The sequence below is a fragment of the Neospora caninum genome, chromosome XI (assembly GCF_000208865.1).
Source record: "Neospora caninum Liverpool complete genome, chromosome XI".
Lineage (NCBI taxonomy): Eukaryota > Apicomplexa > Conoidasida > Eucoccidiorida > Sarcocystidae > Neospora > Neospora caninum.
This window is the reverse complement of record NC_018397.1, coordinates 2,722,986-2,746,054: the sequence shown is the minus strand read 5'-3', so window position 1 is coordinate 2,746,054 and position 23,069 is coordinate 2,722,986. Positions and strand designations below refer to the sequence as shown.

Sequence of the window (23,069 nt, the reverse complement as noted above, 5' to 3'; positions counted from 1 at the left end):
CACTCGATGGTTTCTGTTTCCAAGAACAGCCCATTTCGGCCGACTGCTCTGGGGTGAATCCAAAAGAGCTGACACTCCATACGCACTGTTCAGGTATGACATCATAACCAATCTCAGCACAGCCTTCGAAAATGGCAATCAAGCTCGTGTTGCTGGGCCTTGTAGTAGACAGTGCCTTCGGCGGCAACCTGAGTATAACATTCTGGCCCCCCAAGGTTCGTCGGACAAACAGGTGGCATCTCGATCCTTCAACCAGCTAGGCCGCCAGCGCGACTACGACATCGTAACCAACGTGTATCTGAAGGATGATACGGATCGCAAAGAGGTGCGTGTCCAGATTCGTATAAACTCTCTGGCTGCGATCTGAACCCGGTTAATCGTTTTTCTAGAATAGGTGCTTGGACGGCGGTCAGGGCGGCAACAGCCAAGGGAGCGGACAATTTTGCAAACGGCCCTGTGTCCGTGTTCATGGCTTCGACGTGTAATTGGACGCAAGGCTGCACGACAATCCAGTTTTGTCACCCGTTGAATCTACTACGGCGTGCGTCATGGTCAATGCGGGCCGAAGGCCTTTGTGCGAATTGCGTCTTCAAACCCGACACAAAACTCTCAGCTACGCGCATGCGTATTGCTGAGGGAGTTCTGCGTTGGAAGACGAATTTGTCCGCTCACGTAGAGACTGCCAGCGCTTTTGGGGAGTGGATATTAACTGACAGCGCATTTCGATCTGCTTTTGAAGATGCTTACAGAAAGAGCGACTTGCTGAGCACACGCGGGCTCAAAATAAACTGTCATCCAGGAAGTACGATCCTGTTCTCGGCAAGTACCTTGACCCTAACGAGGACCAGCGGATGTGCCTGTAAGGGAATCAGTACCGTTTTCTCAGTGCAGTGGTGGTGCCGTAGCTTCCTTTGTGGGCTACTACAGCCCATCGATTTGAAAAAGCTTGATAATGTTGTAAGTCAGAAAAGACTTCAGATAAGGGTAGCTGTCGTAGAGAGGCACGCGAGCCTATTCATTGATGCATTTTATTTCAACATTACGCTAATTCTTAGGAAAGCGACTGCTGACCCACACCAAACCCGGCATAAGGTGTTGACCTTTTCGACGCCTGATGCTTGAAAATAGTGCTTACCTCTACAGTTTCACATTCGCCTACCACCCACTGTTTAGGCTGGAGAATCGCAAGCACGAGGGCATCCTGGCAAAAAAAATTGGACGCGAACCGAGTGGCATTCGACAAAGGCCGTCGGAATTCTATAATCTAATTACGCACGAGGTGTGTTAGGCGACGGCTAGTAGACACCAAAACGAATGTGGCATGGGGGTCTCTCTCGTGTCTCACGGCAGTCGGGACCGCTGAAGGGAAGTAGTATCATGTGTACATGTGATCATGGGAGAGAGCTAGTACTCTCCGTCACTAGATGTGAGGTGTGCAATACGCCGTTTCAAGTTGATTGTTCATCAGTGCTGTTTGGACCAGCAGTGCGTCAGTCTGGCATGTGTGATGACGTTCTCCTGCGAACATGCACCGGCAATTCGGTCAGCAGAAAAACAGATAGACTTTGAAATAGATAAAAACAGAGACGGGGAGGCGGGCATTCTGCATGGAAGGATGCTTAAACTAGCAGGTGGAAGATTTCGTATGTGGAACGCTTACGGATAGATAAAATATGCAGACATACCGAGAGACAGAGAGGCATTTGCGGCGTTAGAAGGTAAACCGTATCTGTAAGTGGGCGTGCAGACGTGGCAATACGCACATAGGCGGAAGAGCAAATAGAGGGTCAAGCAAGTAACTAAAGTATCTGCATGGCCCCAGCAGTAGACGGAATACTTCAGGAGGCCGGATATTGTGGTCTTGCTCGAGTTGTCCGTTCAGTCTCATATGCTTCCTCTAGCTTTCTGTCGCGTGAACGTTGTGATTCAGGCCTACGACCCTGCAACGCTCAAGCGTCTCGATGACAATGAACAGAAAAGATTAGTCAGGTGCTTCCACGCTTCAGTGATTTGTACCAGAGCGTGAGGGATTCTGTCCTGATACTTGCGTAGGGCTCGGGGCCGTGAACTAGAGCTGCTAAAAGGTGCTAGCTACAACGGGATTTCATAGTAAGGGTAGCCGGCTACAGGATGAAAATTCAGCCGTTCGTTGTTTCATTCCGTGAAACCTTCAGATATGGAATTCGCCACGCAACTGATGCGGAAACGCGAGCAAAAGAGGACAGCCGTTTCGACTCTCTCTATACACATTTCTCCAAAATAGTGTCCCCCATGCGATTTGCCTCGGGTGCCTCGTAAGTCCACGAAGTTCGATGAGAACCTTCGGCGTATCCCAGTTATCCATTCTATACAGTCAAAACGAAATCGACTTTCCGCGCTGCACACGGACCACCAGTTGCATCGGAAAGCACAAAAATGGGGCGGTACACGAGATATAGCTATAGCACTTCAAAAGCACGCTCCTGTATAGCAACAAAATACTATCTGCTCACATTTCCTGTCAGACTTTTCTTCTCTCTCGTAGGGGATACAATATCGTGACGAACGAACCACTATCGGTAAGCGTTAAACGTTTTGGGCCACTTGGTCTTCAGTAGAACTACCACGATTCCTCTAAACCTTTACGATAGGAAATTAACTTCACGCAGAAAATACTAAGGCTTTCTAATGAACACATACACCACTGCACTCAGCTCGACTTCTCGCGTCGTTATTTTGGCATAAGAAACTGACTTTGCCGTACTAGTGTCGCGAGGCCAATGTAGAAACATTTCGATCGTTGAAAACAACTGTAGAAAGTGGACACAGTGAGGGACGTTTGCCTCGTTTTTTTCTTGCTTTGCTCCCTTCTGCAGAAAGACAAACTAGCTGCCCCCCTGAAGCCAACTGTGTATTACAAAATTACAGGGAAACAGTAAAAGGCAATCCCGCAGCCAAGCGGTGGGAATGAGACACCCGCTACAGCCCTCGGGAAACGATACTCTGGACTAGAGGGTGGCAGGCAATGGGACCAAATGATTAACTGATAATAAGTGCGACCGATCCGTGTATTTTCCTCCCCATGAGCCATTTATTTTCTTGGTGGAGCCGGCTGAGGACGGGACTGCCACGTCTCTGTATCTCAGTCACATAAAACCTAATTCTATAAACGATTGATCGCAGTTTCAGCTCCAGTAGAACTTTCCATATAAGCTCTTGTTGCATATACGGGACTCGTCGCTATATCTGACTTCACCCGTCTATTCTCCGACGTACAGCTACTGCCACGAGAAGTTGTTCATGGTTTGCGGACACATGACCCAGATCCTCATCAATAAGCCGTTACTCGCTTACCATAGAGTGATCAGGCTACCGTCGTAATCCGGGATTCGACGTTTTCTGAAACAGGAATTCGTCGCGTAAGTCTTTTGGGTAGGTGGACAAGTACTCAGATGCAACTAGTACAATCAGGTATACCTTTCTAGCAGCAGTAATGGTCAATGCTCTAAAGCATGATGTTTACTGGAAGACTAACTTTTTCTGTAAGGGTGTGGCTCACTCGTTTACATCACGTTTACCTAATCGGTATACCAGAGTTTCTGGGACCGACTGCTTTTCGAGAACTCGACTAAAGCCCTGTTCTGGTTGCTGGCGGTACCAGTCATTTACGGTCGAACGATCGGCTTTTGAGACAGTTGTAGATTAATTTTTGATGCAGCAAGGTTGTTCTATTGGCGACGCTGGTTACAGTCAGTTCCGTCTTTTCGGCCCAACACCAGATCGCGCCTCCGTAGCGAGCCATTCTCTGCCTGCTGTGTTGATATCGTTCGATGCCATTTGAGCAAAGCACAAGAAACTGATGCTGTGCATGGAAGTGGCGGTACGCATCGGATTTTCGAAATGTTTCAAGATGAGACCCCATGTCAAAGAGGGCTTGTTGGATGCACGATACGTCTTCGTTTACGCCGATCAAAGGCTCGTGTGAAGCCTTTGTTCAGTACTATCTAACTCAAGTTTAGAACCGACTTCAATAACGGGACACGATAGTGTTCACTCGAAGTTGTGGCGCCGAGTCGACGGAAATTCTTGAAGTGCAGTCCGTTTACGGTTATCCTAGTCACAGCAGGCTCACGTGATGCCACTTCACAGGACAAACTCTACAATAAAAGCTTCCGCCGACCTGGACGTCGGTGATTCGTCAAGTGCACTCCGTAAACAGCAGGACTGAAAGTTCGTCGGTGTTGTCGGAAAGCGCAGCAACTGGGTAGGGAACCGACGGCAACAACGGATGTCTCCCCTTGCGGTTAAGGAGGAAGCGTGTGGGTGGTTGCCAACGCCGTAAGTGAGGGCTCCAACGTTTCAAGCTCTCCCTAAAACGCACTTCGAAATCTTTGATCCTGGACCTAACACGATAGTCACCGTTCTGCTTGCTGCTTTCCTCACGTAGGCCGGTGTCTTGAAAGCATTGCGCGAGCCTCATTCGGAACTCCACCGTATGTAGAACTAACAACTTGGAGTATTAGTCAAGAATCATCACATTATGGTCTGTTACGCAGAAAACGAACAGACCGGGCAACTCTATTTAGGATTAGATCCATACATTCTGCAGCTCTGTCATGTGAAAACACTGGATTGTTTGGCATCTGAGGGTACTCTCTAGTCTGCGGCAGCCGGGGGGGGGGGGGGGCAGGAACTTCGTATCTCACTTCATGGCTAGACGCTGATCTCGATCCGAAAATCTAACAAACTGGTCATTGCACAGGTGTTTTTTTCAGTATTGTTGAACTGAGTTTCTTTCGCTCTTAAATGAAGGCCACGCGGTGCATGCAGAGCTAGTCAGGGTGAGTCAGCCCAGCCCCAGAGAATTTTCGATTCGGCGACAGGACTGGAAACTTCCTATTCGTTTGTGGTTACTCCCAAGTGTTTCGCAGTCATCGGGCTTCTTGCCTCGACCTGTTTTTCGAGAGGCGGTCTTGCCTTCAGGAACCTGAAGGATGTTCTCTCCTGCAGAACTCACCGCAGGACACATCTCTGGTATGGTCTCATTGAACAAAACGGAGTTGAGGCTTGCATCCTGTGACAACGAATGCGTTCTTCTCTACAGATCGTTCACTGCTAGAGCGTGTGACAGCGTTTCCACGCCCCCGGGAGTTTAATAAGGTGGGCGATAGAGGAGAGCGTTCTTCAAATTCCAAAGTAGAGAAGAAGCACGGACTGAAAATCAACCACGCCACCCGTAGCCGGTGCAGAAGTCACCGTCCTGCTGGAATCGGTACCTTTCGGTTTCAGTTCTCAGATGCGTCTTTCTTGCGGTGTTTTTTTTCCTCATAAGTTGCAAGTGTCGAAATCTTGCACCCATACGTTAACATATGTGATTTGTCGCACACTGCGTCTATCGCTAGAAAATTGCCACCGCTGGAAGCCCCACTTAATGGCAATATTTGATTCCCAATGCAGAGATTTCAGTTGTGGTTTCCTCCCCAAATGATTCATCTTGTTTTCTGAAAAAAATACCTAGTAACAGGTGCTTCTATATCACATGGGCAGACCTAATCCTGGTCCAACATGTTTTTATCGCGACTAGCAAACTGCAAAACCTCATGTTGTAGACAAAACATGCGCTCCAGACTTGCCCGCCCCGGACAAGAACAAGGCAGAAGCAGTTCGTCCCTTTGAGAGTATGTGCCTCTGCGTAGCTGGTGCCTTCTCTCTCGTGGTTATGCGCATCCGCTCTTGTGCAGTAAGGGTGGGAAATCACATATGCGTGCATGAGGGGGTTACTTCTTGGCGTTTGGTACCGGCAGTGGGGCTTTCCATGCTCTGCTCTTGTCAGTGGCGTATGCGTCTTCATCCCGTCACGACCCTCTCCGCCACACAGATTTCCAAGTGTTCTCGTGGAAGAAAGAAGGCTCCGTTTTTATCTTTCGTTCCCTCGTAGCCTCTCTAAAGCACCGTCTCAACTATTTGTCACTGTTGCCTGCGTTGCACAAAGCAGTCTGCCTGTTGTCTTCCTTCTATAGTGGCATTTTTTCCACCACAAACAAGGCGATTTCTGGCCATGTGTTTGTGTGGAGTTCATTGGGAAAGCGGGGTCAAATGAGTTTCAGTTTCCAGTAGCCAACACGGTAGAAACAAATCCAATTTGTCAAAAAGAGGAAAAAACAAACTCTTGCCAGAGTGAGTGGTCTTTCACCGCTTCGTTGTACATCGGTGCCTGCACCGAAGCAAAAGCCTGTCCTGTCAGTCTACGTGATATGTCTCAGTTCTGTCGATCGAAATTGTGTCGCTGGCACTACAAGTTTATTTCCGTTGGGTGAATGTATGTATGTGTGTATGCATGTATGTATGCATGTATAGATGTGTTTACATACCAAAGAAACTAAATAGAGTATGCCTCGTTGCATATTACACCTTCAAAGAACGTGAAACTGACGTCCCTCCTGAGCAATTCAGCGTTTCTCAACTTCAAGCTCACAAGTTATTTCTTCCGCTTGCCTATATATGTGTTCATTTGGCTCTTCTTTCCTACCCATAAGGAAGCGTATATCGCAAGAACCGGTTGACAGGATCATCTGTTCTTCTGCATACCAGTCCTTTCGTTTTGCCTTGTCGCCTTTGTTCTCGTACGATCTTCTGCCTCTCCGTTTTGTTTTCCTTGGCTCAATGAGTGGCGGAGCACGAGTTCGTGCGCAATTTACCGCCGACTTTAGAGGCTTTCCCCAGCTCGTACCCTGTCTCATGTCACAAGAAGTTGTCCCACATTGACCCCAAACCTCCGTCCACACCCTGCGTATCATCCGATTGAGCTCCTCTGTCGCTGATCTCTTGCCGCCATGCCCGTTACTAACACTCACCACCTGACACAGGGATGTCTGGGATCGGCTGCCTCCGAAAAAAGGACTGAGGAGCCAGCGCTCGGGGAAACTTGGCATGATTATACCGGAGAAGCTTTGCACACAAATCTAGTCAATCCAGAAGAGCAAGCAACAATCCTAAAAGCACGTTCTGCTGATACGGACCTGAAGCACAAGAACCAAGTAATGTTAACATCCCCGGGCCCTGGCTCCGAAAAAAGCCGCTCAGCAGTTGAAGAGGACTTTCCAAACGCAGTCTTCGTTTTGGAAGAAGGCCAAGAAGCCCAAGCACCATGCGTTTCTTCAATCCACTCTCCGACAAACAACCCGACCTTCCAGGAAGGAGAAGCAGGGAATCTGCCTACGCTACTGTCGAGAGGATCGTCTCCGGGATGTGGCAATATATCGTGCCCGCAAGAAGCAATTGTTCTACCACCTCCTCGGTGCACCACAACCCACAACGGTGCAGTGACTCGGCCTCCTCAGTCTCATGACGGGGGCGAGTCTTTCTCCCCAAACTGTTGGAGCTCCTGCGAAAACCTGCAGTTCATGGTGCTGCCTCTCGACTCTCGGGACCGGCACTCTTTGGAGGGGCCAGGGCTGGACCCAGCACCTCGATGTGCATATCGGGCAACGAATCTAACTACAAGCCATGATGGATACCGTAATTTGGGCGGCCGAACTAACGGAGTACTAGTCGGTTTTCGTGCACAGCAAATCAAAAACAGTGGTGATGGTGGCATGCCGGACGAACTCGCAGCGGACCAAAAAAGGTAAGTGAGATGCGTGCTATGGAGAGTGGCATGTGAAATTGATTCGACTGCAGTGTACACGCTAATGGAATCGGTGGGGGCTCCCTGGAGCTCAGCAATTCCACCGTGCTGCGCAGATGAATCTGGTCCATAAAGCGAACGCACCGTCTTCACGGACATGCGATGTGTGCCGTTCAAACAGGTTTTTCCTTGCTGTGTCACACTCTGCTAGAAATCCATCTTTTGCAGGGTCTCCCACATCGGTCTTGTGCGTCCAGGAAAGAAGCTTTGCGGTGGAAACTGAAAGCCCTGAGCCTTCGCCAAAGGGTTGTTGCTGGAAATCTTCCCAGTGCAGGCAGGCGCGGATCGTCACCTGCGTGTAGTCTGCCTTCCTGTCAGGTGCGCCAGGCGATTTCACCTTTGCCAACTGCTGCGGCCTCTGCTTCTTCGCGGAGCAGTCCCGCATTCGATAACTCACCCTCTCGACCGTCTCCTGGCGTCCGGGTGGCACAGTATGTACCACTTCTCCAAACGTTCGGTGAGGAGACTATGTCTGAGGAGGGGAAGGAGCAGGAAACGCAAGCCCCGCTGGTGACAGAAACAGCCGTCGAGTCAACTTCAGCAAATGGGGTTATCCCACAAAACGGTCAATGTGGGGGTTCTGACGAAAGCACTGCAGTGCACAACAGAGAGTGGATATCCATGGAGAATTTGAAAACGCTGCTGAGGGAAAGACTGACGGAGCTGGCCAGCAAAGCCGGGTCGGGTTCGAGTTCGAGGACCACCGCTCCTTTGGAGCGCAGCCAAGGCGAAGGGCTTCTGACGTCCGTGAAGCAACAAGAAAATGCAGAGGATGAAGGTGATCCAGAGGGCGGTTGCGAGAGCGGCCATGGGCCTGACGGGTGTAATGCTGCTCTGATTCTCCACGATATTCTAAAATCACGACAAGTTGCAGCCGACGATCTGGAAAGTTACAGAGGGAAGCTTCCTTCTCTGGGGGCGTTGCTCCACGAGGAAGGGCTGTGCAAACCGTGTGTGTTTGCAAACAAAGCGAACAAGCAATGTTTGAATGGTATGGCGTGTCTGTTTTGTCACCACTTTCACAAGGAGAAGCGGAAACGAGCCCGCAAATCACGTGCACAACAGAAACATCAGTCCTCCCCTGACGGTGTCTCTCCCGTCTCCTTCTCCTGCCCTGACCCCCATTTCGCCCCTTTTCTTCATCCAGGGAGTGCTCATCGAGGCAACGGGCTGCGCCCCCATGTACCTATCAGATTGCCAATGCCGCCTGCCCTCAGAACACCGTTTTTCCCGGGTTGTTTTACCGCAGTGGAAGGACCCAGGTCCGTAGTAGGAAGCCCTGATAGTCTTCCGGCGCTCCTTCCGGAAGGAGGGGGATCTCAGTTTAGAACCAAGAGTTGCACAGCGAACCAGCCACCGCCACCCCCGCCGCCTCCCCCAGGCCTACATAAGCTCGCTATGACCGACGCGTCGAGTTGGAATTTGAAAGGGCAAACCCCCATCAATCTCTCGAAAAAAAATGATTTAGAGCTGTGCCCGACGCTCCTCACGGGCGGTCGTTGCCTGCAAAGCCTGCGGTCGACCTCGCGTCAGTTTCACGTCTCCGGACGAAGGGAGGCGGCATCACCGGCCGCCTGCAGTGGTGGTAGATGCGGTAGCCTGAAAAAAGAAAACTCTCATGCCAAAAGGTCTACAACAGGGACAGCGCTTTTCCAGGAAATCACAGCTCCTGAGAGAAACTCGTCCCTCCAGCCGGCCGTTGAGTCACCTGCCAACCCGGATGCCGTCGCATGTACGACGATTTCGAATGCAAGTAATCATTTGAGATCGGTCGCCGAACGAAAACACCCTGATTCTAAAAACGCTGTGCACGAGAAACCCACCAGCCATGCTTCCAACATCCATAGAGGTCTTTCGTACGAATGCAAGGCCGACAGTCCAAATAGAGGCAATGGATGGTTGCCTGCTGGGTCTCACAGTGGACAAGGAGACCTCGCTAGTGCCGTTGCCAACGGAGTGTCATGTGGCCCCTCATTCGAGTCATCAGTAGTAGATCTAAATCGTGCGAATAGTTGCCGAGCGCAGGAGTTCCGCAGGGTAGATCTCCAGAAGGCAGATCACGACGAAGGGCACTGTTATCAGAAGCGTCAGGACAGGGTGGAACTACGTCCATCTGCTGCAGAAGACGTGCCAGCGGCTGAAGATTCATGGTTTCGGGAGCGAAACTGCTTCTTCAACGGGGTGCCCACCGAAGCGCGTCCTCCGCAAAATACTGCGATTGCAGGGGGATGCAGCCATGTTTCCTCACCGAACAGAAGTGAATATGTTCTAGGTGGGAGGGGCAACGACAGTCGCAACGCAGTCTCTTCTCTGCTTAGAACTGCGCCAGATCCTGTAGATGGCAAGTCGGAGAGTATTAGAGGGCTGCAAGACAATGACAATCAGGAGAGCGAAGGGGTAGTGCAGCATCCTCCCTTTATGGGTGATGGAGAGAACGCAAAAGACGACCTTGCTAAGAGTGCCCTGGGACGACTGAATCGGGACGAACTTGTTCACTTAATGGACCTGATTGTCTGCGCATTAGCCGCCCAAAACCATCCAGCTTTTGCAAGACCCCAGATGGACGCTAACCGAGGAGAACATCTTGATTCACAGATAGGCTCCTCTACGTCTGGGAAGTTCGATCCGGAGTTGGATGAAGCTGGGAAACAAGAAGACGGTGAGAGCGCGTCCACTAGTTTCTCCTTTCCTGGCGGGCTAGCGCTATGTTGACTGAGCCTCTTCGCTTGCTCATCTGTAGACAGCAAAGATCATGCGAAGGAATCCGGTAGTGGCCCGGTCGATTCCTGCGGTCCCCAAAATCCGTTTGTGCTGATTTTGGGCTGGACGAACTACATGTATATCATCTACATCCGTTTCCAGAGACAAGCGAAAGCCGTCAAGCGGCGACTTTGCAACGTTTCTGCTCGGCGTGCTCCCAGATGGAGGAAGAAAACCAGCAACGGCAAGCTCGAGGCTATGCAAACCGGCCTCTGACAATGCAGGAGGTGGAGCAGGCACTAACCGTTCTACAGTATCGAAGTTGTTTGTTTCCACAATCGACGGCAGGTCACCAGTGGCAAGTCAACGAGCACCTGCCCAAGAACCGTCGTCTAGCCACGATTCTGAATGTTGTTGCCTTCGCTGTCTGAGTGAGAAGACGCTGCTGATGGCACAGCTCTGTAGGCCTGCATCTGTCACAGTGTCCGTGGCTGAAAGGAATCCTTCTGGGGAAGATGGTAGAAAGCTTGGCGAATGGGAAGGTTCGTGTGGATTTCTTCCTGGAACCGATTTTTCAAAGCCGTTTCTGCATTTCTCCCCTCACCGCGTCATCGATGTCCCAACAGGCAGTGACGTTCTCAGGGGTTGCAGAGCAGCTCCTCCCGACGAGGAAAGTGCTTCGAGGGCGAATATTCACGACTATGGCGGCAATGGAAAAATAAAAGAAGACTATGATGACGCGTTTTGCGCGGGACTCAGGAAACTGCTGCCGTACGATTCTGGTGCGGACCAACAGTTTTTATCCCTTCAGGAAGAACCTAAACAAGCAGAATTCACAACAGGGGTCGGCAACAGAGGAGATGAACGTTTTCTGTTGACATGCGTGGATTCAGAATTGAAAGATAGAGAGAAAGCTCCTCCTTCTAGTTCAGTCAGAGGTTGTCCCCAGTTCGCACGGTGTTCTTCAAGAACGACACCGACAATGTGTCCCGTCTATTTCCCGGTCCCATCCAAGGACGCACCCCCACAGAAAACAACTTCTTCCTCTGAGAGCTGCCCTTCGCCTTTGGGTCTGTTTCGGGACGCACAGCTTTCGTCAGAAGGCACGCGAGGCGGTGTAGTGGATGGACAGGATCGTTTTGAATCTGGCGACAATCAACTGGAGAATCCGACGGGTTATTACCTACGCCAAAACGTACATGGCGTTCCCAGCAGGCAGGGTGTGCTGCCGCATCAGAGTCACGAACGTCCGCACCGCCCTCTTGTAGGAGACCCTTGGCATACAGAGGCAGGCAGAAATACCAGTTTATCTGTTGGTCTTCCTTCCTACTTTCCATCCTACCGAGCCACCAAGCGGTCCTTCCGAGGGGCATACCCCTATACCTGTTAATAATGCTGGCACGCACCCGCTGATCGTATTCTTCACAGTCGATTCTTCGGCAAATTGCTCATTGGTGCCAGCGGATGCACAACAAGCGGTGTGTGCAGCAAGACTTGTGTTGCCAGATGTTGGAAAAAAGCCTGGTGTTAATGCATCAGTTGAGTTTGCAGGGAGGACTGGGTTCCACTGCGTGTTGCCACCTGTATGTGCTCGCGTGTTGCCGACACCGAGAGTTACATGTCAACGCACTGCTGCGTTGACATGAAAGCTCCCTTCCGTGTTGTTACACAGACTAAAATAAGCCGTGGCGGTATTTCAGAGATGAATACCGCATCGTGAAGTGTGACTGCAACTGTAGAGTCGGTTGGCAAACCCAACGCCGACGGGGAGGAATATGAGAACCTTCCAAAATCGATGTATTTGGCAGTTGCAGACGGGGAGGGGGGGTGGGGAGTTAAACCTCAGCAAAGAAAACAAGCGCGTCCCACTTTTCGGTGATCACGCCTTTCCGCCGATCTAGAAACAGGCGTGCTCTCCGTGCCCTGTAGTTGTATTTGGGCCGCAAAAGATGCGGGGGGGAGCTAAATGCGACAAGCAAAATGGGGTTTTTCGAGTCTCTTTTCTTCGCGGTGTTGCCTACCGTCTCTCAAGTCTTTTGAAACGCTGTGTAGAAGAGCAAACAGTACATATTTGGGGTTCTTTGTGGTTGCATGTCTCGCCACCTTGGATACGTGACAAAGATGCCTTTCTGCTAGTTCCCCCGTCTACTCAGCAGGTCTGTTTTGTGCGGTATGAAGATACTGTTTATGGCTTCGGCACTTGGCTTCTTGTTTGTGTCGGGCTGCAATACCCATGTGTTAGCAAATGAGAAATCATCGCAAATACATGTTTACCAAAAAGTAGGACCCCTGCACGCTTGTCTGTGACAACGGCAAAACGAATTTCGAAACAGGTTTGGGCTACGTCTTCTTCACTATGGAAACCTTTTACATTGTTACGCTCAAGGTATAGTAGGATGCGCGCGGTCCAGAAATATAGTGGTCTGAGGGCACGGCGCTGAACCCGTACTAGCATGCTAAATTCTACTGATTCCTGTAATTTAAAACCCCATAGCACGGGAGTGTATTCACAAGAACCTACATCGTTCTAAGTGTCCCCCCGGTTGCTTTTAAACAGTCTCCGAAGTCACCAGTCATATTTATCGGAGGGCATCCAGCATCAGTTCAACACCCGACAACTGGAAACCTCGAGATTCTCCCTTGGTTAATCCAGATGGCCATAACGCGGCGATGGAGGACAGGGAGCTCTCCCTTCATTCAGGTGCTGCCATACCTCAATTACTATAAGCCACAGCGGCATCCCCTCATTATCTTCGAAGAACCAGACGCGCTGATACGCGTTCTTATGCATGCTGTGGTGGCTGAGACCACGCGGCAGAAATGCAGCCGGGTGGACTGCGTGGCAGTTCTTTCGCCGTCCGAAACAGTCTAATGACGCCGGCAAAACTGCATGTAGAGACGAGACTCGCCGCCTGCGCAGGTGGTCATAGAACAGAGCTGCCCTTGCATGTGCAGCCTGTGCTACACGAGGCTTTGAATTTCCTGTCTGCGCTGCACTTCCGTATTCCTTTGCCGCCAGCTTCGCGAGCTGCTCTGGGATCAGAGGGTCTTTGTTTTCTTTTTCTTCTGCGTTAACTGGAGTTTCGCGGCTTTAGATGAGGTAGCCTTCGACCCCATCGTCGCCGCACTCGAGTCCCCAGCCTGGGACAACTTCGATGTCACAGTATCTATCTTCGGCTTCCTACTCTTCTTGCCCACACGCTCTCTGAGTTGATCTTGAATTCGCGACTCCACTTCCTGTTTCTTCTTCTCGGCAATCTCTTGATGCTGCTGAAGGAGGCTTTCGTGTGCTGGGCTCGGTGCCATGGTCAGCTGTGGCAGCAAATGCTCCTTCGCCGAGGCACACACGTGCTGCGCGGTATACAACCGCAGGAAGCGGCTGCACTGCCCCTCGGTCCACTGAAACACATTGATCTTCGTGTCCCTGCTCATTTTCTGAAAACCACACACCACCGAAATTTCCATGCAGCAACAAGCATGATATAAAGATGTAGATGTATCCATATAAACAATCGGTGAGTCGAGACATCTTGTCTATCTGCCTTTCATCATATTCCGCACGGTCCCTCGGCTAGTCCCCCCTAACTCCACAAGGAACAACTCCTGGCCACGCTCACTGGCGAGGACGAGAAGCGGTACCGAGAGCACGATTCCCCTCCCTCAAAAGTTTTCAATTCTCCGTTGCAATGTGCATTGTGCGTTCTTCCGTTGTTATTAATATCGCAAGTGCGGGATAGGCACACCATTGTCTTGCCTCAGGAGAAGCGTCCTTTTCTGAGGTAGCAAGAGTTAAGCCTCCACGCAGGCAGTTACATGGAACTGGGGAATATGAAGGACGCACTCACCTCGCAATCGTCTCCAAACTTGGCAAAGAGTTTGTTGAAGATGACGAGTTGCTGTTCATTCATCCTGACGTGTCACGGGACGGCGCACATGACGACGATATAGTTAGTGGTTCAGAGCACGAATAAAGTTTCCATAAGCGAATGAACACAGAACAACCACATTCAGGACGAGAGCCTACCCATCTGTGTAAACGCGCGCTCATGTAGGTACAAGTGCTTCATGACTCTGTGGCAAGTAAACGGTTGTATCTGACCCTTCCTGGAGCTGATAGCCGTACTGGAGCTGATAGCCGTACCCATATCGATTCTCTACATATACAGCATACGCGGGCATAAACCCTGGCCGTGGTGGGCCCTGGCCCATATAGCAGGTGTGTGTCGCTCCGTCTTTAAGCTTGTGTCTACTCAAGAGATGTTGCCTACAACAGGGATCACGATTCAAGAACCAATTGACAGTACACCAAAACTCTCATTGTTCTCGATGAATGCCATAATCGATTGCTGGACAGAGCCGCTGCAACAATTTAGGGGGTAAGTCGCCACTAACACCTGTCAGCCACAAGCAAATGGAAAACAGATGAATGAGAAAAAACTGAGCGTTTTGCAACGCATATAATGAGTGGATTGCCACTAGTGTGCTTTAGCGCAATGAGGCTCGTTTGCTGGTTGACTGTATTCTCACCGACTCAGCACGCACTTGTTCCTACAATAAGAATAGCACAGAGTGAGAAAGCTCACTTTTTTTCCTCGCTAGGACGGAGAAGTTCTTCATCATCGGCAAGGCGGTGTTCGAAATCCTGCAGTGTAAACTTGGCCATATTTTTCTGAATGCTCTCCCTGTTATTCCATTTAGCACGGAGCACATCATCGCGCATTTGCTTCTGCAAATCTCTGTATAAACGTCTGCTACTCTTTGGGCACCGACGCACGGCCCGGTGAGTCTTCTTCCGCGTTTTCTTCATCTTTTTCGGCTGGAATCACGCGCAGATAATAGGAAGCCTACAGAGACGGAGGCAGTCCAGTATAAGCGAAGATGGCGAAGGAAATGTTGCTAAACACAAGGAGGGGATAAACAAAAAAAGAGATCGCAACAGAATTTCGGCTGGGTAAGCAAGAAGATGCAATATCTAACGCGCCGCTCTCAAAGCGTGAATAGTTTACGCGCATGTATTCTTCAATCCACAAGTAAAAAAACAGAATCCAGAACCTGAGCTTCACGCGAAAAATTCAATGGTCAACGGGATGAAGTAGTTCAAAAGCTTGCATCGACGGAGGAGGCCGTTCTCAGTCAAACAAAAAGCGGCACGCCCACAGCAACTTTGCCTGTCAATTAGTTGTCTGTGTTTTGATGGAGCTCACGATAGTCATGTAGGTACACGACGTCCTACTGGAGAGAAAAATGTGAAATACAACAAGGAGAGCCGAAGCCTCACGACCGGGCATTTACATCGGCATTCGTCATGGCGCGGGGCAGTTCTTTGCACTGTCACATAATCTTCGCTCTCGAGTGCCCGAACTCACAAGAATCCACTGCTCGCTTTCAAAAGGGTGTCTGGATTCAAAACGGTTGTTCGAAATTATCAGCAATATTGTTTTGCTTCGCATGCGTCAGAGAACACAGGTGTCGCCGACATCGAATTGCGGGTACTTAAGATGGGCGGTAGGTAACGCATGCATGTGCCTGTTCTTAGTAATCGGACGGATGAGGCAACAGATTCAAGAAGTCACATTTGAGGAAGCGCTCTTTGACAAAAACGTTTTTGTTATAACGGGTGATAGAGAAAAGTTGGCCTTGTATACAGCCGAAATATCGTCGAAGGCTACACTCTATGTCTGAGAGCGACTCAAGTGAAGGAAATGCATGCGTCCCCAGGAAGCCCCAGAGCTGCCGGCTGCAGCGTCACGCTCACGGCAGGAAGTACGCTCTCATACGAAGGCAGAAGTGAACGAACCAAACGTCAGAGTCTGGCGCCAAATGATGAAGGCATTCTGTGCTTGACTCTTTGCGAAAGTTTCAAATAATCAGCGTCGATAGCGCGGTGCTCGGATACAGTGGCAGCAGGACGACATCTAGCAGAAAGTGGAACTGCCGAGAGAAACAGGATGTTTCAGAACGTGCCACTTCGTTGGCTGGGATCGCGGGAGAGCTGGCAGCATCACAGGGAGCATGATGCTCACTTGGTCTCCTCTCTCATGCCTCAGGCAGCCGACAACGGGCGGATGAGGAAGAGCATAGCCGCATCGACAGTGTGCACTTGCACATGGCCACTGCTCCGTAACGTCACGCTTCTCGACGTCATCGGAAACTGGATGACTGTTGACAACAAGAAACCACCCGAATCATTTCTAAGGCGGGCAGGTTGTGGCGGAATTCGGAACCAAGTGTGTTTAGCTATGGAGCCCTACAGAGTCCGACCCCAAGGCGAGAGGGCAGAGCAACGTGACGTACGTAGTGCGCCATGTACTGGCATATTATCGGTTGCTGCTTTTGTGTGCTACGCGATTCTGGATCGATCTTCCCGCAGCGAGTAAAGGATCTGTGTTACGCTACACCCCTGTTCTGTGGTTGATGCTGTTGAGTGTCGTTACGGAGCTCGACTCCCGTACGAGACCGAGTGCGCCAGTACCACGATGCAGAGCCGGCATTGGCATGCAGGTGGAAGCAGATACCACGAGTTTTGCCAGGTCACACCTGGAAACAGTAAAATCAATGCTTGTGCAAGTGCGCGCTCCAGTTTTCAACTAAAAAAAAAAGCAGAATATCATGCACAGAACACGCAAGAGTCCAGTTGGATCAGATGAATCATACCCTCAGCAGATAAAAAGCAACACAGTCCTTGGGAACCCCACCGCATGAACACATGTGTGGAACGGGGGGAACGGCGGGGACAGTGTCTCTATATTCGTACTAACATTATCGAGTCTTCACTCCAAATTCTGGTTCCTTTCTCTACGTTGTCTCCTGCGCCTCCATAAGTTGAATAACTTGCGCAGACGAAGGGCAACCGACTGCCTTTGACGAGGTAAAGGCGTTGCCGGTTCCTTCTGGTCACCTTCGCTCGAAGGCTGTGATGCAGCCGGAAATTCGTGGTGTAAGGAGGATGCTAGGGTCTCCGCCACCAGCGGAGCCAAAGCTTGCATCACACGTCCCCCTCTATTGGGGACCACGAGTTTAAGGTACGATGCAAACCACCGGACCATAGCCGGTGGGGCTTTCATGTCCCCCATTGGCGGACTCGTATGTAAGATCATTCTGACCAGTCTTCGACAAATGCTCTGAGAGCGGCATGCCTGGTTGAGAAGGACAAGCTTCCTGGGATTGTTAACGAACCAGTAAGCGTAACGGAAGAATAGACGTGCCAAAAGCTCCAATGTGAGCAGACGTGTAATACTGTCTGCCATTGGCAGATGGAACTGCCGATACCCTGCAGACAGTTCTGCCACTGCAGCTGGAACAGTATACAAGAGAGATGCTACAGCATTTGCAATTTCGTCTTCATTCTTAAACTCGCGGCAAGGCCCGTTGGCGACTCTCCTCAGTAACCGGGCGTAGAACAGAAAGTCGGAAGGTGGATTGGGCAGAGGGACGAAAAGCAGATAGCCTGTGACAGCAGGTACTTCGTAGTAGTTGAACACAGAAGAGAGTTTCCCGTTTGCAACCCAGCGTTCTACCTGCTTAACGCAGTGGTCGAAGACCTCGTCCCGTTCTCCTTGGCAGACTTCTCCAGCATCAATTTCTTTTGGGAATAGTTGCAGCTTTTCGAGGCAATTGTCTACCTTCGCGCGTGCTGATTTAGATTCGCTAAGGCGCTGCCGAAGACGCATAAGTACTGTGTTTAATTCACTTACCTCTTCACTGTCCTCAAATGGCCGTTCGTCACCTGAATCCTCCCCCTTTGGTTCTTCTAACATTTTAGCCGTATTTTCTACCCATCTCTCAGTCCTTTGATTGAGTTCCTCGTCGTCTAACTCTGGTACTTGTTGCTTTATCCGTGCAAAAGCTCCAATCTCGGGCAACTCCGAGCCAGAAAGCGTACGTGTCCTGATGTGGACGTTGGAAGCATGTTGACGGGCCGCATTTCCGAATGGGAATCTCGCCTGTCCAGCCAGAGTCGTGTATGGATGTAGGAGACCTTCATGTGGGCTGACAAGTGGTGTGGCAGTAGACCGCCCGGTAGTAGATAGCTCAGTAGGAGAATGCTCGGTAGGAGAATGCTTGACTGATGTGCCCCTGCGTTGGGGCACATAGCCAGTCATGCCAGGCTCAAAGCGGCCTAGCCTGCGGTGGAGATTTGGGCCAGTTTGGAGACCCAAAGCCGCAGCAGCGCAGCTCATCACAGCCAAGCAAGTCATATAGCGCCAGAACCTGGCCGTTTTTTGAAACATGGGTGTCGGCATGTTTCCGGCTATGTACGGGCGCATCGCACTATCGGTACACGCCATCCAGCGACCGTCTCAAATCAGGAGAATAGCCTTGAGGCAAAACATGATCCGGCAGAAACCTGTATGGCAGTAAAAAACCAAAAATGACTGTCCGCATAGAGTTCCAGTACGCATACAAAGAGTGCCACAATCAACGTGGTCGCAACACGTGCCTGCCGCTTGGCTCTGGCCCCTTGACATAGACCACATGGCATGTCTTGAGAATTGTTCTGCTCAGTGGCGAGACCATTTGTGGGGGCACCTCGTGAGAGGACTTGTTTAGCGCTCCAACGATGAATGAAGATCAATTTGCAGGCATCCCCTTTTTCTGTCGAGGGAATATCGAAAGATGATCGCTGCATTCTGGGGCTATGCAATCAGAGACATGCGGAAGCGGTATTCAGGTAAGACGCAAACCGCGGGCCGCTGGTCCGCTAGCCGTCCTGTCTGCTGTCACAGAAGAGTGCCTTCCGCTCCGCTGGATATGTTGTTCGATGCATCTGCGAGACGAAGCTCTTCAGGTGTCGCAAAAAATACAATCGCGCTGGCAAGGTCATTCATCCTCATAAAAGACGCAGTCGCAAACCTTCCTCGGACACACTGCTATTACCGAAGGCGGAGACGGTGCCTTTCAATCTGTAGCTGCGAGCGCACCTACAGTTCAACACTTCCTTGTGGGCTGGGCGCTGAAGCCCCCGTACAACTCAGTATCCATTTCCTCCACCGTTGGTGATTGCTAGCGGAGCCGTGGCAGTGCCGCTTGCCGCTATTGGGTCTCTGTAGGATGAATGCGCTATGGTCTCCGCTTCCGGAAGGGGGTTGCAACGCCGAGAGTCACTTTATGAATGGTGAAAGGGTGATTTCGGAAGTTTCGCTTTTACCCACTGGGCTGCGGGCAGCCTTCCGACGGCAACCGACGACGTAGACAAAGCGTAAATTGACAAAGTCTCTGTCTACCGTTTTTGCTGTAGTCTGACGAGCAGCCGCAGTTCACCGTACCACAGCTGAACGAATCATGACGCTCATGACTTGCATGGAGCCCCCGTTTTGACGGTGGTTGCGACATAACATCTCTCATCTGTCCACTGGGATATTCTATATAGAGCTTCTGTGCTCGCGCCTGTAACACCTCGGGCTGGTTACTCTTTCCAGCGACGCAAAGAGTGTCCTTTTTCACACGGCATGATAAATTGGTGAGTGTAGCGTTTCAAACACTGGGAAGCATAACCGACGGCCTCGTACTGTGCATACTTTTCCTGAGCACCTGTAGCTCAAGTCTAGCACTCTATCACCCAGGAACGGGTTCCTCGTTATCAAGTGTGTCTGAAAGGTGTGTACATGGGCCAACAATCTCTCTGATTGTCCCACACTTTATGATGAAAGCACCACACCTGACCAGAGGAGTGTCAAATAATTCAGGGCCCGTATGCGGCGACAGCTTCAGCAGCGTCTTTTGAGGTGATACGGAAAACCGGAAACTCATCACGGTAGCTGCGCTTCAGCCTGCTGTCTGCGCCATGGTACCAATGGGACATACTGTGCGACAATCGTCGTTAATTGAGTTTGCCCCTCGTCAAATAGTCCTCTTCTTGAAATGCCTGTTCCCAGACTGCCGAAGGCCCACCCCTGTTCGGTATAGAAGAGTTGGAAGTGACCGAAACCGTGCTGCCCCCTGGTTCTGAGAAATCCTGCTTATTTCTTGTCAGTCACGACGCTCACCAAGTCACTGCATTCCGAGAAAGCAATATTTCTTGGGGCTGTTTCATATCCAAGACATACGAAACCGAAACATGGTTGCTTCGCGCCGCAGATCGGTTCGCGGGCTGTTTCCCATTTCGACCATTCGTTTTAGCTTTCAACTCCACGAGGAAGTAGAGAGAACACGTTTTCCGCCACACACGGCTGTAATTTGAGTTGAACTGGCGGCCACCGACAGGACCGCCAAGACGTCACCGATCAATTCCCGAAATGCTGTGTGGCACACACGCAGCTGACTCCCGGTGCAAAAGCTGGTCAAGGTGGAAAAAAACTTGTCGATGAGTCGAGTTCTCCATTTGTTGTTAGGGAGCGAAAAAATGCAGTGCGGTAACTTCTCCTCGCCGACGGTTTTTTCATTGCAGGCCAGAGTCGTACCTGGAAGGGTACATGTAGAGGTGTACGTGATCCCAAGTGCATGCAGTTGACAGAGGTATCGCCCTCGTTCCGGCGCACGTCGAAATCTTCGGCGTTCATTTACTTGTTGTTTGTCGTTCCATCTCTCCTCATACCACGCATTTATTTAAAAGTACCTAGTGCCTGCTATTTTGCGTTTCCGCGGTAGAGTTGGTTGTCCCAGTTTTTGCCGGTCCATCTACCGGCCGGAAAACAGACTGCTTCTCGCTGCGACGCCCGTCTTGTTATTGACGTTCGTCCCTTGCCAAAACGGTTCGTTTTGCACCATATTGCGTCACGATGTCGTATGGGAATGGAACAGTGGTGCTGCCGATTGTGCGGCGTGTTTTCATTGGGGCTCTGGTCGGCATCTACGCGTACGCGGCGACTGATGTCGTGCTGATTCCTGGCTACGCTCAGCTCATGCAGAAATGGAAGAAGGTGCGTTTCGTTTCTCAATTGGCATTGCCCCTAGGACACATCTGCTAATGAGATTTTGGTCCAACAGACTCTGAACAAGCGAATCACATAAGTGACCAAACGAAGCGTAGCAATCGGTAACGAGCAAGCGTGGTCCACTTAGTAGCGTCCGACGTTGGTATTTCTCGTTTCTAGCCTTATTGTTCCGTTGTCAGATGGACATTGGAGGTAGGATCGACCTTTAGTCTTTCCGAAGTGCATTTCTCAAAGTCTGAGTCCCCTAGCCCTAAGCAGTTTCTCTTGAACTCGGTGCACTTGGAACAAACCCACAACGTGGTCGTGCAGCGGTAAATAGTCGTGACCCGTTTGAATCAGGGGAGCTGTTCATAAGTGCCATATTGCCTCTGCTGCTTTCGTGACAGCTAGAAAAGGGTTTATGCGGAAACATGCAGGACAGCAGAGGTGGTGGAACAATCGAGTCGGCCTTGCGTTCCTTCGTCAGTTGATTCAGAAGTGAAGTGTTGCCAGTTCTTACCCCCGCCCCCCCTCCCGAAGCAACTTCAGCGAAACTAGTGCGGAAGCGTACTCTTAGATGGTAGAGAGTTGTGGGAAGCCTGGGTGCGTTCTGCCCCTGACCGTGGCCGTACTTCTCTGCGAACGATGTCGCTGTCTGCTCGGTGTTCGATGTGGTCGTGTTTGCAGGGTTCTTCGACACCAGCACAGGGAGGCGGTCACTAGGGCTGGGCGGTAACCGGATGCTGTCTCAACATGGCTACACTCCGCAATTCTGATATCGCGGCTGCGATGAGCGTTCACATCCCTAAGAAGCCGCTGGGAGGGTGCCGAAACCGAGTGCTTGGTGCCATGAAGGTCGGGGGGGGTTCTGCCTCACCTCTTCTCGCTGAGGCTATGGGACGTACTGTGTGGTTAAGCAATTGCTTGTCTCAACTGTACACCACCGAGTTCAACACAATGTTCTGCTTTGGTGTGCTGTCCTCGCTGGGAAAAGCAAATCACATTGCTAGCCTCGTGAACCGATGTGATGCCCTCTCCGTGGGGACGCGTGTTAATCCTGGATGTTTCGTCGCATCTCCGTGAGTGTCCGCACGTGGCCCGTCCAAGTGACTCAATGTGTGGCATCAAACGTGTAGTCAACCTCAGATGTCGCCAGGTGGTGGTGTCAGCACCCAAAGAGTGAGATGGACGAACCCCTCCGCATACTACGTGAAGAAAAGTGTAGCCCTCGTGTCGCGACACAGATCCATTTTCCCTGTGCAGAGAAACATCGAGCCTAAATGCGTGCCACAGCATGCGTCGACCACGCCAACAAAACGAAAACGCCTGCGTCCCCAAGGGAGACATTACTTCGGTGCTCGCATTCTTCACTGGCCGGGGGAGCAGCAACGAAAACATAAGTGTTAGCCGCGTACAAATAGCGATTCGTATGGATCGAGAACGAAGGTGTAGAACAGTCAGAACGCCGTTACAAATATGTTCAGTTGTTTTTCTCTTCTTCTGAAGTCTATCCTGTTTTTCGGAATTATACGTACCACCAGGACGAGAATCTGGAGTGAAAGCCTACTCGTTTTTATGAACGCACCTTGTACAGAGTTCTTTTTTCGGGGGGGGGGGGGGGGACGTAGCAGTTTCAGAAACGGCACAATACGGAGGGGGTCGCCTATATAATTAACAGACCGCGTGTGCCACTGACCCCAACTAAGTACCCCTGTGTCACTGCAAGGCAGCGCCGACGGTGCAGCTGTTCGCGTATATACACAGAACGACACTGGACATCGTTGCCCTGACCTCTGTCGTGTAATAAGCTTCGTGGTGCACATACTACCAGGAACATCTTCTATGTTTGA

The 23,069-nt window shown here is 50.9% G+C and overlaps 4 protein-coding genes across 4 annotated transcripts; 2 read left to right on the top strand and 2 right to left on the bottom strand.

Moving 5' to 3' along the window:
* Positions 1-8,134: 8,134 nt before the first annotated feature.
* NCLIV_056320 (conserved hypothetical protein) lies at positions 8,135-10,378 on the top strand (the record flags this gene model as incomplete). The annotated part of the gene is made up of 1 exon (XM_003885187.1): positions 8,135-10,378. One exon carries the CDS (start codon positions 8,135-8,137, stop codon positions 10,376-10,378), a length of 2,244 nt encoding a protein of 747 aa, XP_003885236.1.
* Positions 10,379-13,405: 3,027 nt separating this feature from the next.
* Positions 13,406-15,029, bottom strand: NCLIV_056310 (conserved hypothetical protein; the record flags this gene model as incomplete). The annotated part of the gene is made up of 3 exons (XM_003885186.1): positions 13,406-13,801; positions 14,212-14,275; positions 14,950-15,029. 3 exons carry the CDS (start codon positions 15,027-15,029, stop codon positions 13,406-13,408), a joined length of 540 nt encoding a protein of 179 aa, XP_003885235.1.
* A 2,107-nt stretch (positions 15,030-17,136) lies between these two features.
* On the bottom strand, positions 17,137-18,609 carry NCLIV_056300 (conserved hypothetical protein; the record flags this gene model as incomplete). Its single annotated transcript, XM_003885185.1, has 1 exon — positions 17,137-18,609. One exon carries the CDS (start codon positions 18,607-18,609, stop codon positions 17,137-17,139), a length of 1,473 nt encoding a protein of 490 aa, XP_003885234.1.
* A 2,475-nt stretch (positions 18,610-21,084) lies between these two features.
* NCLIV_056290 (conserved hypothetical protein) lies at positions 21,085-21,942 on the top strand (the record flags this gene model as incomplete). Its single annotated transcript, XM_003885184.1, has 2 exons — positions 21,085-21,225; positions 21,907-21,942. The coding sequence occupies 2 exons, from the start codon at positions 21,085-21,087 to the stop codon at positions 21,940-21,942; spliced, it is 177 nt and encodes a 58-aa protein (XP_003885233.1).
* Positions 21,943-23,069: the final 1,127 nt, after the last annotated feature.